Genomic DNA, 12,669 nt, shown 5'->3' with positions numbered 1-12,669 from the left:
CAACATGCAACACTAGTGAAGCGCAATGGCCTCCAACAACTTGCAGCAGCGGCACTACCAGCTGCATAACTTCTCGGATGATGCCTTATATTGTATGCATGTTCAACCATTAGATTTTTTGGAAGCTTCTGCAGTGGGTAGACTTGATGCAGAATGGAGAACCTGTGGCGCTCTACACGTTGAGGGACTTCCACTCCCATCAGCCCCAGTTAGCATGGCCAAATGTCAGGGAAGACGGGAGCTGTATTCTGACAGGATCTATGACATTGCAGAGTTGCAGGTTCCTACCCCTGGACTATATACCTTTGCAGTTCTGTGATGTAGCTATGACCTGTGCTAACACCACTTGCCTACATCACTGGGGTCAGGTGGGGTGAGAAGCGGGCTGGGCTTATTATCAGTTGCTTTAACTTAGGGTGAAGTGACGATTTCTTTCTTTAATGGTTTTTATTAAATCTTCCAATTTATTACATAACTCCAGTTGTATTTATTAGGGTCCCCCCCTTCTTGACTTCCCATCCCTCCTTCCCTGATTGTTTTTTAATTTCCCCTTAATAGCTGCTTTAAAACACATCTATGCTTATTTTCTAAGCCCCCCAAATCCATTCTCTACATTCTTCCCCCCATATCAAATTATGCAAGTGATTTCATACAAGAATTATAATTTGACAGATAGTCCACCAGTGGCCTCTGTTCTTCTATGAAAAGATGATGTTACAATTCCTTGCCACATGCAGTATCTACCTCTGGACTTGCTCAACCAACTGAGCGATGAAATAACACCCTAGACATTCAGGAAGCCTCTAGATCAGCCTTTCTCGACCTGTGGGTCCCCGGATGTTGTTGAACTACAACTCCCATCACCCCTAGCTAGCAAGGCCACAGCTCAGGGATGATGGGAGTTGTAGTCCAACAAGATCTGGGGACCCACAGGTTGAGAACCACTGCTCTAGATGAAAAGTATTCTTCATCCTGGAGAGGTATGGGTGATGGAGAGAAAGCAATAGACAAGAACCTAGGGCTTTCCCTTTCCAGGGACCGCCAACCCTGCTCTCCCTCCTTTAAATGAGTCAGACTCCACACACAATTAACCTCAAGCCTCACGTGACCCCGGACAGCCAGCTGTGCCATCTGCTTAGGGGTGGGATTAAAAGCTAACGGACTCCTCCACACCCCAATCTCCCTCCTCCTCTTGGGATTAGCCAAAAGAGGAATGAATACTGGAGCAAAGAAGCCCTCTCGAGGAAACAGCGATTAAAGTGAGGCTGGGGGACCCAGGAGCATCTGCAAATGCTCAAAGCATGCTTGCTCCTCTTGAGCGAGACAGGCAGGGGCCTTCAAGAGCACTGAATTGCAATGTCCAAACTAGGGGGACTGGTGGTGGAAGATGAAACATGAGTCTCTGGATCAAGGAATAGGAAGCTGCCAAACCATGCCCTTTTGCAAAGCAGGCCCTGAAACAGTAGCTGAAGTGTCTCCCTTTCCCTTGTGGACCCTTTGTTTCTTTAAGGGTGAGAGAAATACAACAGGACAAACTGAGTGCGAGCTGCCATGTGTGCATGCGACAAAACAGAGGCGTGCGCCATGCATTATGGCCTACAGGCAGTTTTCCAAGGTGGAACTTGACCTCTGAGCATATTACAGGGGTACCTCAGGTTATAAACACCTCGGGTTACAAACACTTCGGGTTACAGACTCCGCTAACCCGGAAGTAGTACCTCGGGTTAAGAACTCTACCTCAGGATGAGAACAGAAATTGCACACCGGCAGCACGACGGCAGAGGGAAGCCCCATTAGCTAAAGTGGTACCTCAGGTTAAGAACAGTTTCAGGTTAAGAACGGACCTCCAGAACAAATTAAGTTCGTAACCAGAGGTACCACCGTACACCGATCCCGGTGGCCAATTAAGTTCCGGGCCCAATTCAAAGAGCTGGTTTTTACCTATAAAGCCTTGAATGGCTCAGGACCACAATGCCTCGAGGATGTCCTCTCTCCATGTCAACCAACCTGGACCCTGCGGTCATGATTTGAGGCCCTTCTTCAGGTGCCTCCTCCACGAGATATCCAAAGGGTGGCAACGTGAGAACAGGGCCTTTTCTGCGGTGGCTCCTCATGTTTGTGAAAGGTCATGTATTTAAGCTCTGGGTAGCCAAGCACAGACAGATTTACACATTCATGGGTACGTGCGCATGTCACAAATTCCAGAGGGGCCATCTTGTTAGGCTGCAATAGATTGCAATGGGTTACTTTGAAGTCACTGCTGTACAAGATTTGGAGGGGTGGGGGAAAGGCCCCACACTGTATTTTGTCAGTACAAAGGTGGCAACCCTACCCGTGAACCCAAGCTTTCAGACACCACCCACCCGCTCCATCACCCATGGGCCTTCTGCTCTCTAGGCTCCAAATGAACTCACCAACAGATGAGGCCGGCGACCACAGCAGTCCAGGTGATGCAGCACGAATTGGGCCTCTTCGTCTCTGACTCCTCCTCCCTCTTGCAGCAGCACACACAGATCAGATAAATACCAAGGAATACCAGGTTGAGGCCCAGAAAGACAGCTCCCACGAGAGCCAAGAGCAACAGGGACTAAGAAAGGAGAAAAAAAAGAGAGAGATATGATGAGCATCTGCATATGCCAACAAAGAACAAGTCGTATCCCCTCATTCCACATTTCAGAAACATACATTTGAGGCTACAAAAGATAACCAATGAAAAGCCCGTTGCTTCAGAACACTATTTCCTCCCCAGTTCCATCTATTAATAACCCTTAGCAAGCAAAGTGGCCGTCGCTTGTCTTTCTCCCATTAGAAAAGGGCCCTTTTGTAAAAAGATTGCAGCACTGACATACTCAGCCAAGCACTAACCCAAAGCAGCAGAACTAGTGACTGCTCACCACCAATGGAATGAGAAGCTTCTGGAGGAGAAGATTTTTGCCTTCTGTGTATCTCAGGCTTGTTTTCTGCAAAGCAAACACACTTTATCTCCTGAAACGCCTGTGCCGTTCTGCGGTTGTGTACACACTATAAAGCACATGTGAAGGACAATTTTCCCCTTCAAAGGATTCTGGGCACTGCAGGTTGTTAAAGGCCGAGGGGAATCGTAACACTGCGAGGGGAAAAACTACAGTGCCCAGAATTCTTTGAGGGAAAGGATTTTCTTTGAATGTGCTTTCAAGGTATAGTGTATGACGCAGGAAAGGAGAAGGAGGTGTCTCCCTATATATTCCAATAGCCACAATGTAGGACACCTCTATATTATTTTTCAAAATAACAATCCCGCCCTTCCTTCCCAAAGAAATCTAGGGCAGCAAACAATAAAAACAGCAAAACAACACAAACCTTTAAAAACATCCTCCCAGCTAAATAAGGTCTAGGTGCAGCTCAGTGTTAGAAACTCAGATATGTAAGTTAGGTGCCAATGGCTAATTAAACCAGGCTTAACGGTCACCAAAACAGAATGCCTAGTTGCCATTTTGGTGGCCAGAAGGCTCGAAAGTTGTATTTTTTCAATAAGACTTTTTGGTTCCTGAAATTCACTCTGATTGTGTAGATAAAATATAATGGATATGATTCTACAGGATGTGTTGCTAGTGTGTGAAAACAGTCAAGATCCGAGGATCCCCAGGTGTGCACCTCCAGGTGATGGAGACATCAGGCCCCATCCTGGCGCCCGGGCATCTTTGCTTGGTCACAAGTGGCCGATAGCCAGGTGCAGAATACGCCTGGGGGATTTCAAAGGCAGTTTCAGTTATCTAACACCTGGGTGGGCAGGAATCTTTTAAAATTCCACATAGGTAAAAGTAAAGGGACCCCTGACCATTAGGTCCAGTCATGGCTGACTCTGGGGTTGCGGCGCTCATCTCGCTTTATTGGCCGAGGGAGCCGGCGTTTGTCCTCAGACAGCTTCCGGGTCATGTGGCCAGAATGACTAAGCCGCTTCTGGCGAAACCAGAGCAGCGCACGGAAACGTTTACCTTCCCGTCGGAGCGGTACCTATTTATATACTTGCACTTTGATGTGCTTTCGAACTGCTAGGTTGGCAGGAGCAGGGACCGAGCAACGGGAGCTCACCCCGTCACCGGATTCGAACCGCCAGCCTTCTGATCGGCAAGTCCTAGGCTCTGTGGTTTAACCCACAGCGCCACCCGTGTCCCAAAATTCCACATAGATTTTAATAATGAGGGAGATAAGACACACCACACGAGGACATTTTATAAACAAGGAGTCACTAGGCAGCACCCATTGGCAGCACCTACAACAGGGACTCCTTTGCTGTACCCTTTCTATTCTAGGAGACATCAACAGACAAAGCAGCTACATTGGCCGAAAGTTGCATCCTCGGGCAGAAGCGGCCCTACTTAAGACAGTCACTAAGGGAAGGATTCTGCTAGCATGTACAGATGTATCAGGCAAGTCTGTCATGCAGTCTATTGTGTGCTCCTCACTTCCAATAGCCTTGGGAAATATTTCCCAAGTTGGAGCACAAGATCATCCCACTTCCATGGGTGCTTTATTTCTCTTCAATTCTAATCAAAGTTAGCATCCTAATTTAACAAAATCCCTCATCTGTATCTGCGAGCAACAGCTGTGCCCAATTCTTTCTTCTTCTCCTTCTTCTGCTGCTGCAGATAAGCTAATCAAGGCAGCCCAGTGCCGCAGAAAAGACTCAGCCTCAGAACAGCGGCACAGAAAAACCTCGCTAACTCAAAGCAAGCTGTTAGTTCTGCCACAGCATCTCCACAGCTATTTATTTACAGTGCAAAGCGTCGCATCATCCAGGGAGCTGTTGAACAAACAAGGTAAATAAAGGTTTCTTTATTTAAAGGGCAGGGGGTTAAAAATCTGCCTATGGGAGGAAGAATCACAGTATGCAAATGATGTTCATTTTCCAAGAATGCATTTTTGCAGCCTAGTCTCAGCGCCAGACAACAAGCCACATTAGATTTGCAAATACACCACATGGAATACGGCACAAATTATGTAAAATGGAGGAAGTCATAAATCTGCGAAGATATGGAAGCGGGTCTGAAACATGCATACTGCGTGGGGGCACAAGAAGCTTCCGCACGAAGCGTGAAAAACTAGCCAATTTTCATCCATGGAGGATAAAAACCGTGGAGATCCATAGTCCCAGTGACTACTTCAGCCTTGCAAATAAAGTCACAAACATTAGTAGCCCACAAATACTAGGTGTGCCGAGATGTACCTATACAGTGGTACCTCGGGTTAAGTACTGGAGGTCCGTTCTTAACCTGAAACTGTTCTTAACCTGAAGCACCGCTTTAGCTAATGGGGCCTCCCGCTGCCGCTGTGCGATTTCTGCTCTCATCCTGAGGTAAAGTTCTTACCGCGAGGTACTATTTCTGGGTTAGCGGAGTCTGTAACCTGAAGCGTCTGTACCCTGAAGCGTATGTAACCTGAGGTACCACTGTATTAGATACAGTATATTATTGCCACAAAGGGTCAAAAGCAAAGAAAAACCCAGCGCCACATGCTGATTTTCATCTTGCAAAAACACCCCTGCTTGATTGCCAAGAATTCATACTTGCCACAGGCAACCAAGTTAAGTGGCTGTTTACAAGCCAAATATAATGTAAACAGAGTCCATTCACTAGACTTTGCTAAAATGAAGTTGCTGGTGTGGATTCTCTCAAAGCTCCCTTCTGACACAACACTAAAACACCCTGCTTTTTATTTACTGTTTTATCAGTCGTTCCCAAGAGCATGCACCTGCTTCTCCCGGCTGACACACCAAATTTGGAACGTCTGCAGCCAGTCAAACATTCCAACATACAAAACAGTTGTTGTTTTTCTGTAGCCACAGCCACACTGAGTTTCAAACATCTGAACAGCTTAAGCGTTCCGGGGAGCCCGGTGCTAAAATCCAAAGGAGGTCAGGAATTAAGCAGAAAAGCAGCACAGGGTTGCTCTGATTACACACATTCAGAAGCAACGAAGAAAAGCTTAACACCCGCCTGGCTAAGGGCAGGCTTGCAAATCACGTGACCTCCAGCTCGCCACGTGACCTGTGGGCAAGGCTACGTTTCCAGTCAAGCAAAGTGAGGTCCTGGGCATGGGATGTAGCACGAGGCGTTCTTGTACTGGTGAACATATTTTACTGCAAGCAAAAAACAGTCCCTACCAGCCTTCGAGGAACATCTGGCAGCAGGGAACAGAGAGAGAGGAGAGGCAGGGCAGATTTTACATGGAAGCCTAGGAAAGTTCAGCTGCAGAATGAAGGACTGTAAGAGACATACAGTGGTACCTCGGGTTACATGCGCTTCAGGTTACAGACTCTGCTAACCCAGAAATAGTACCTTGGGTTAAAAACTTTGCTTCAGGATGAGAACAGAAATCGCGCGGCAGCAGCGGGAGGCCCCATTAGCTAAAGTGGTGCTTCAGGTTAAGAACAGTTTCAGGTTAAGAACGGACCTCTAGAACGAATTAAGTACTTAACCTGAGGTACCACTGTATTTCACTTCCTGGTTCCTTGCCAGGATTCACAGCTGTCTAACATTTTTACTCTCTTTTTGTTAGGAAATAGAGGAAAGAAGCTACTGTATTCTTTGCTCCATAAGACGCACCTGACCATAAGACGCACCTAGTTCGCTGCACACTGATCCCTCTTGCTCTTCTGGCTTCAGCAAAAGCAACGCAAAGCCTCTTGAGCGAAGAGGGAGGAGCGCTCCCGCTACGCTCAAGAGGCTTTGTGTGGCTACCCCCGAAGCCAGAAGAGCAAGAGGGATCGCTGCACAGTGATCCCTCTTGCTGTTCTGGCTTCTGGGATAGCTGCACAGCCTGCATTCGCTCCATAAGATGCACACACATTTCCCCTTACTTTTTAAGAGGGGAAAAGTGTGTCTTATAGAGCGAAAAATACGGTATCTAGCTAGGCCGGGGTTTCTTTGTAAGGATAGAGATAGGTGTTCCCAACTATCTGCTTTCTAAGTAGAAGGGGTGTGTGTGGAGCTACATTTGCAGAGAATGATTATTGGGTAGGATGAGAGGGACAATTAACTATTCTTCTGCAGCCCCCTCCCCCCGGCTCTGTTCCCCCATCCCCACCCAGTGCACAACCACAGTGGGCAGGCCTGGGGGGTTGGTGTAACACTCCCCTCAAAATGCTGCCCACTTCCTGTGGCCAAAGATACGTAGGAATCATGAGCTTGTTGGTGTACCATGTGCATGTAGTTTTTACACGTGCACAACTATTGCACATGTAAAAAATTGTCACCTGTCTCTCCTCCACAACGACTTCTTGTCAAACAGAAGTGGTTTGGTTTTCCAAACGTGTGTGCTCAGATCTGTATATCAGAAATCCCTGGAGAATCTTGCCACATATCACAGCATTATTGTTCGAAGGAGAAGCTGAACAAACCTATTCTATGATGTTTTCCTTCAAACAACCAATGTTCAGCTATCCCTTCGAACCATATTTCACAACCAACATTTAAGAAGCACGTTTGAGTTTCTGACAGGGCCCCTGATGCCTAATGCAAGCATTATTCAGAAAGGGCAGAAAGCATGAGAACCATGTTAAAAAGCAGGTGTACATTTGGGGCAGTGAGTGTAGGTTTTACATTTCCATTATGAGCTAAGCCTCATGTGTATAAAAGCTTTTAACAGGCAAGAGTTGAACATATGAGCCATGAGCTATGGAGAAAGCTACAAGTACTTAAGACATGGATTCAAATTACACCACAGCTTTATTTAACTCACAAGACAGAACACCTATAAAATAAGAATCCAGTTATGAGAAACCAAGGCCACTTACCATATACATCAATTAGAATGTGGAACAAGGACTGCAAAACACTTTGCACAGTATGGATATGGGAATCTAAGTCTGACCGCCCTATTAGAAGGCACATTGCAAGCTCAGTTTTATTTGATATAGCCATAGCAAATATATCAATATCCTCAACGGGAAAGTATTTTTTATCGGGCAATTCAAACTATGGACTGCTCTCAATATGGTGCAGAGCTTGCCTCATCTTAATGTGTTGCATATGCAAGGCTTCCGTGCTAAGCGAGCTCAAAGAATAAAACACAAGCCATATTTTCCTCAGAGAGCTGCTTTGTTATTTAGCCTCTCCTATCCCATCCCAGAGCAAACAGTGGCCTTTTCATTAGGATGACCGAATGCCTGCTCATGCCTTGGAACCATGAAGCAAAGCTTCCCCCTGCCTTCTCTACATCTCCACAGAGCTGTTAGTTCTCCCTTTTGTTCTCATTTCCTCCCTCCAACAGGATCCTGCACTCCCCACCTCCTAGACCCACAGTCCTTTTAAAACCATGGTGTGAGAGTAGCTTTCCTGTGGTTACAATCCATGGCGTTGCTGTAATAGTTGAAGGCCCAACATCATGTAGATGGGGCAATATCTAGGGCCCTTACCATACACTGCCTGCAGACCTGGATGAGATACTCAGCCGGTTCCTAAACATGAAGCATTAACTTAAGCCAGGTATGGCACTGGTAGAGATCACCTGGGCATCCTTTGGCTTGGAGCATCCGTCTGTCTCGGGAGACAATGGAAGAGTGTGCCTTTGGGGGTGAAGTCAAGCTGTTTGAAGGTTGCAGCGCCTGGTTTTGGCTATTGCAGAGCATTCCATACTGGTGCTGGCAATCGCTACTCTATTGAATCAGCACTTCAGGAAGGGATGCTTGGAACAGTTTCACAAGGCCTCCGAGAGTAAATAAGAAAGGTGTGCATTGATCTACATAAACTAAATTCCCAGTTGTTGTGCAACACCCACAATCACCTTAGGATTAAGGAACAATTTGGGTGGAGGGGTGGTATCTCCTGGTGTTTAAGATTTCGGCACAAAACCCTGTTGACCTCATCTTACTTCTTTATATTGCAAATCAGTTCTGAAAGAGATAAACTGTCCTTCCTAAAAGAGGAAATGATACAATTGGGCAGTTGTGTGCTTCCATATGATGAAAAGGATCGCAAAACACCAGGGACGACATCAGGCAGTTCACAAGATCAGTGAAGCCATGTCTTTCTATCATGTTCCAAAAAGACTGCTAACCAATGAGCAAAGGAACAAATGGTAAATGTGGTGGCAGATTGCTATTTTCAGTCAACATCAAAATCCAACACACTTTAATGAGTAGCATGCCATTCACCATCAAATCAATGCTCGGCAGGTGGAAAAGTGTGAACAGGATATTATCAAGCTGAATTACTCATACAATCAACAAAACAGTAGATACTCTCAACTTTTCAAGTGATTCCCATGACGAATAAGCTCTGTGCAAGTAAGCAGTTCTGTCTTCTCCTATTTACACACAGTGAACCAATCAAGGAGGAATTGTGCAGGTTAGAGAACACTCTCAGCTTACGTTTTCAAAGTGGTGTTTTGAAAACTGTAGTTCCCACTGCCAATCTTGTCTATAGCACCTTAGTTTCTTCTCCAGACCACACTTTCTGCACCCTGCATCTGAAAACATGCATATCCTCATGCATTATCTTCATAAAGCAGGGCAATGCATTTGAAAGGGGAACAACTAAGGCACAGAGTTAATTAAGTTACTTGGTCAAAGATCACTCTGAGGTCAAGGGATGAATGGAAGTACCCTCAGTTAGGAGGATGTGGACACAGCTGCCAATGCCTCTTTCTTCCCCCAAAGGAGCTTTCTGAGAAATTATCCACAGCACTTTCTGGAACAGGCTTCAACCTGGCTCAAGGTTGACTCAATAAAATTCTGAACGGCAAAGCTATTGACAGGCTATGTGCCTGAGCAACAGACCTGGGGGGTAGGCTGGTCTTTGAAACTTTTTAGTTTCCATTGCTTCCTCAACAGCATTGAAGCCCTCTTGTTTTCCAACCTTCCAGGAACACAGTGGGCTTTGCACATTGAACCTGCCACATATTAGGATATCTGCCTGAACAAACATCTTTTGATACTTTGGTTCCTAGATTATTGGAACAAAAGCATATTAGGCAGAGCATTTTCTTCTGAACTGTGAATGTTTAAAGCATGCACCCAGGAGCCGGGTATAAATTGAGGGTGCTTGCTACAAAGTCCAGTGAATTAATCTTCATTATCTCTAGACACCCCCTGCCAGGAATATATTCAGGATTTGGGACGGGGGTGGGTGGGTAAATAATGCAAATTATGAAAATGAAAATGGTATGTCAAGGGTCACTCCATTCCAGTACCTAAGAACAAGCATTGAGCTCACTCTTTCTTTCTCTTGACTTTTCATCTGCAGCCTTGCATTTCTACTCTACCATTAAGGTTGCTGAGTGTTCGTGGGCACGAATCACAATTGCACAGCCTAGCTTAGCCTACCTCACCTCACCAGTTGTGAAGATAAAGTAGGATAATCCTCATGTTTAATATTCCTTAGTGGAAGGGTGGCAAAAGTGAAAATAACCTATGCAAATTAACTTACGCTATTTATTTCTGTACTAGCCAGCTAAAGCTCCCTCACACTCGCCAACACAGAATCTGACCCCTTCTAAAAATGAGTATGTTGGGGATGGAGAGGGGGTGTTGAGTAGAAGCCTACCATTATCTGATGGAAGTGGTTAAAACAATCTTCTAAATACACCAGCAGCTTTTGGAATAACTAAACAGCACAGAGAACTACAGCCTTTTCTATGTCTTAGCAGTCAAGCATTAAAATCATTACGCCATGTTTATAAACAGCCAATCCCCCAATTGTCTGTAGGAAATAAGAATTGTTTCCAAGCAACCAAGCAGAAAAAGGAGACTTGGCTGTTCTATTCCCTTGCAGGCAATTTTGATGTGCTATAAATGACTATTTTCTGAAGACTTGTGGGCTGGCGGGCAACTTCTGAGAACTTATATAGACAAATGTAGCTTCTTTCATCACAAACCTCCTCAACTGAAAGTTTCAGGCTTCTGTGGTGGTAGGTATTGACTAATCTAATCCTCCGTAATATGCCACAAATAGAATTAGATCTCTAAATGGCTACTACAATGTAGCTTCCAGTGTATGAATTTCCTTTGGAAGAAATAATTCAGAAGGGCCCCCACACCAACAGACTTCACTCTCTACTGTTGAACTTCAGTGTTACACTCGTCTCAAGCTTTTAACTGAAAGAGATATTTGTATTGGTAAACATGGAGATGGAGACAAAGACAGACAGACAGACATCAATGAACACAGCTTAGGAAAGAAAGCAGAGCAAGCGAGGCACATAAATTCTAATTTTCTGCTTTGTCTCTACATTGATGGTCATTTGCTGAACCAGCCGTAAAGTTTCTAGAATGTATGAATCAGCATTCATATATCCACAACTGGACTCGTCCATGATAGACAGCATTTTCCCCCAGATGGGTGATTTCTAACAGAGAGAGAGAGAGAGAGAGAGAGAGAGAGAGAGAGAGAGAGAAAACCTTCTCCTTTCCCAAAAGAGACAATGAAAAGTGATACAGTGGTACCTCGGGTTACAGACGCTTCAGGTTACATACACTTCAGGTTACAGACTCCACTAACCCAGAAATAGTACCTCGGGTTAAGAACTTTGCTTCAGAATGAAAACAGAAATCGTGCTCCAGCGGTGCGGCGGCAGCAGGAGGCCCCATTAGCTAAAGTGGTGCTTCAGGTTAAGAACAGTTTCAGGTTAAGAACAGACCTCCGGAACAGATTAAGTACCGTATTTTTCGCTCTATAGGACGCACTTTTTCCCCTTCAAAAATGAAGGGGAAATGTGTGTGCGTCCTATGGAGCGAAGACACCATAGCCCCGCGGCCCTCTCCCGGCTGGAGAGGTGACGCGCGGCTATGGCAGGAGCCTCCATAGCCACGCGTCACCTCTCCAGCCCGGAGAGCGCGCGCGGAGCAAAAGCAGCCCCCCGCGACCCTCTCCCGGCTGGAGAGGTGACGCGCGGCTATGGCAGGAGCCTCTCCACTGCACCTTTCCGCTGCTCCCTGACCTGCTCTTTGGGGCTGGTGGTGGGCTTCCCCCCGCCAGCCCCAAAGAGCAGGCCGAAAGGAACCTGAAGCCTGGAGAGCGAGAGGGGTCGGTGCGCACTGACACCTCTAGCTCTCCAGGCTTCCAAGGTAGCCGCCTGAATGCACCTTAAACGGCACCTTGTTTTAGAGCGGGAAAACAAGAGGGGGAAAATTCTCCCACTCTCTGCGCAACGCTTCCTGCCGCTTCGCTGAAGGGGCGCTGGGCAGAGAGCGGAAGAATTTTTTTCCCTTGTTCTCCCCCCTCTAAAACAAGGTGCGTCCTATTGTCCGGTGCGTCCTATTGTGCGAAAAATACGGCACTTAACCTGAGGTACCACTGTATTTTCCTTTGGGTCTCTCTTGGCCAATCAGGAATTGAATATCAGGTGTTTGGTTTATTTTAATAATTTTTTACTTGGTGGTTACATTCAGAAAATATAGACACATTCAGAAAATATAGACACAATCTAGAACCTGAACATAACAACCAAACTATGTGCACACATTGTGCGCATTATAATGAGATCTATTGTGATGGGTCATGATTGATTGCCACTTAACTGGGATTTATCCATGTGGAAGGAAGTGCATTGTGACTTCAGAGACAACAGGTGAGAGACATGAATCCCCTGGGCATATTTGCCATTTCCTAGGTTAAGACTAATGCAACACACACTCAGGGCAACCTCAGGGCAGTTTTCAATTTATAGGCAGTTTGCCTATAAAATACATCC

The 12,669-nt window shown here is 46.0% G+C and overlaps 1 protein-coding gene across 2 annotated transcripts in view; it reads right to left on the bottom strand.

Moving 5' to 3' along the window:
- TTYH2 (tweety family member 2) overlaps positions 1-12,669 on the bottom strand; it is an 82,840-nt gene that overhangs the window by 44,343 nt on the left and 25,828 nt on the right. For both annotated transcript variants that reach the window (XM_053375450.1, XM_053375449.1), the window contains exon 2: positions 2,415-2,587. In XM_053375450.1, the coding sequence (XP_053231425.1) occupies positions 2,415-2,587 (173 nt within the window). The remainder of the gene's footprint in view (positions 1-2,414; positions 2,588-12,669) is intronic.

This window comes from Podarcis raffonei, chromosome 2, assembly GCF_027172205.1.
Source record: "Podarcis raffonei isolate rPodRaf1 chromosome 2, rPodRaf1.pri, whole genome shotgun sequence".
Classification (NCBI taxonomy): Eukaryota; Metazoa; Chordata; class Lepidosauria; order Squamata; family Lacertidae; genus Podarcis; species Podarcis raffonei.
The sequence above is the reverse complement of the archived record's forward strand: the minus strand, read 5'-3'. Positions and strand labels throughout refer to the sequence as shown.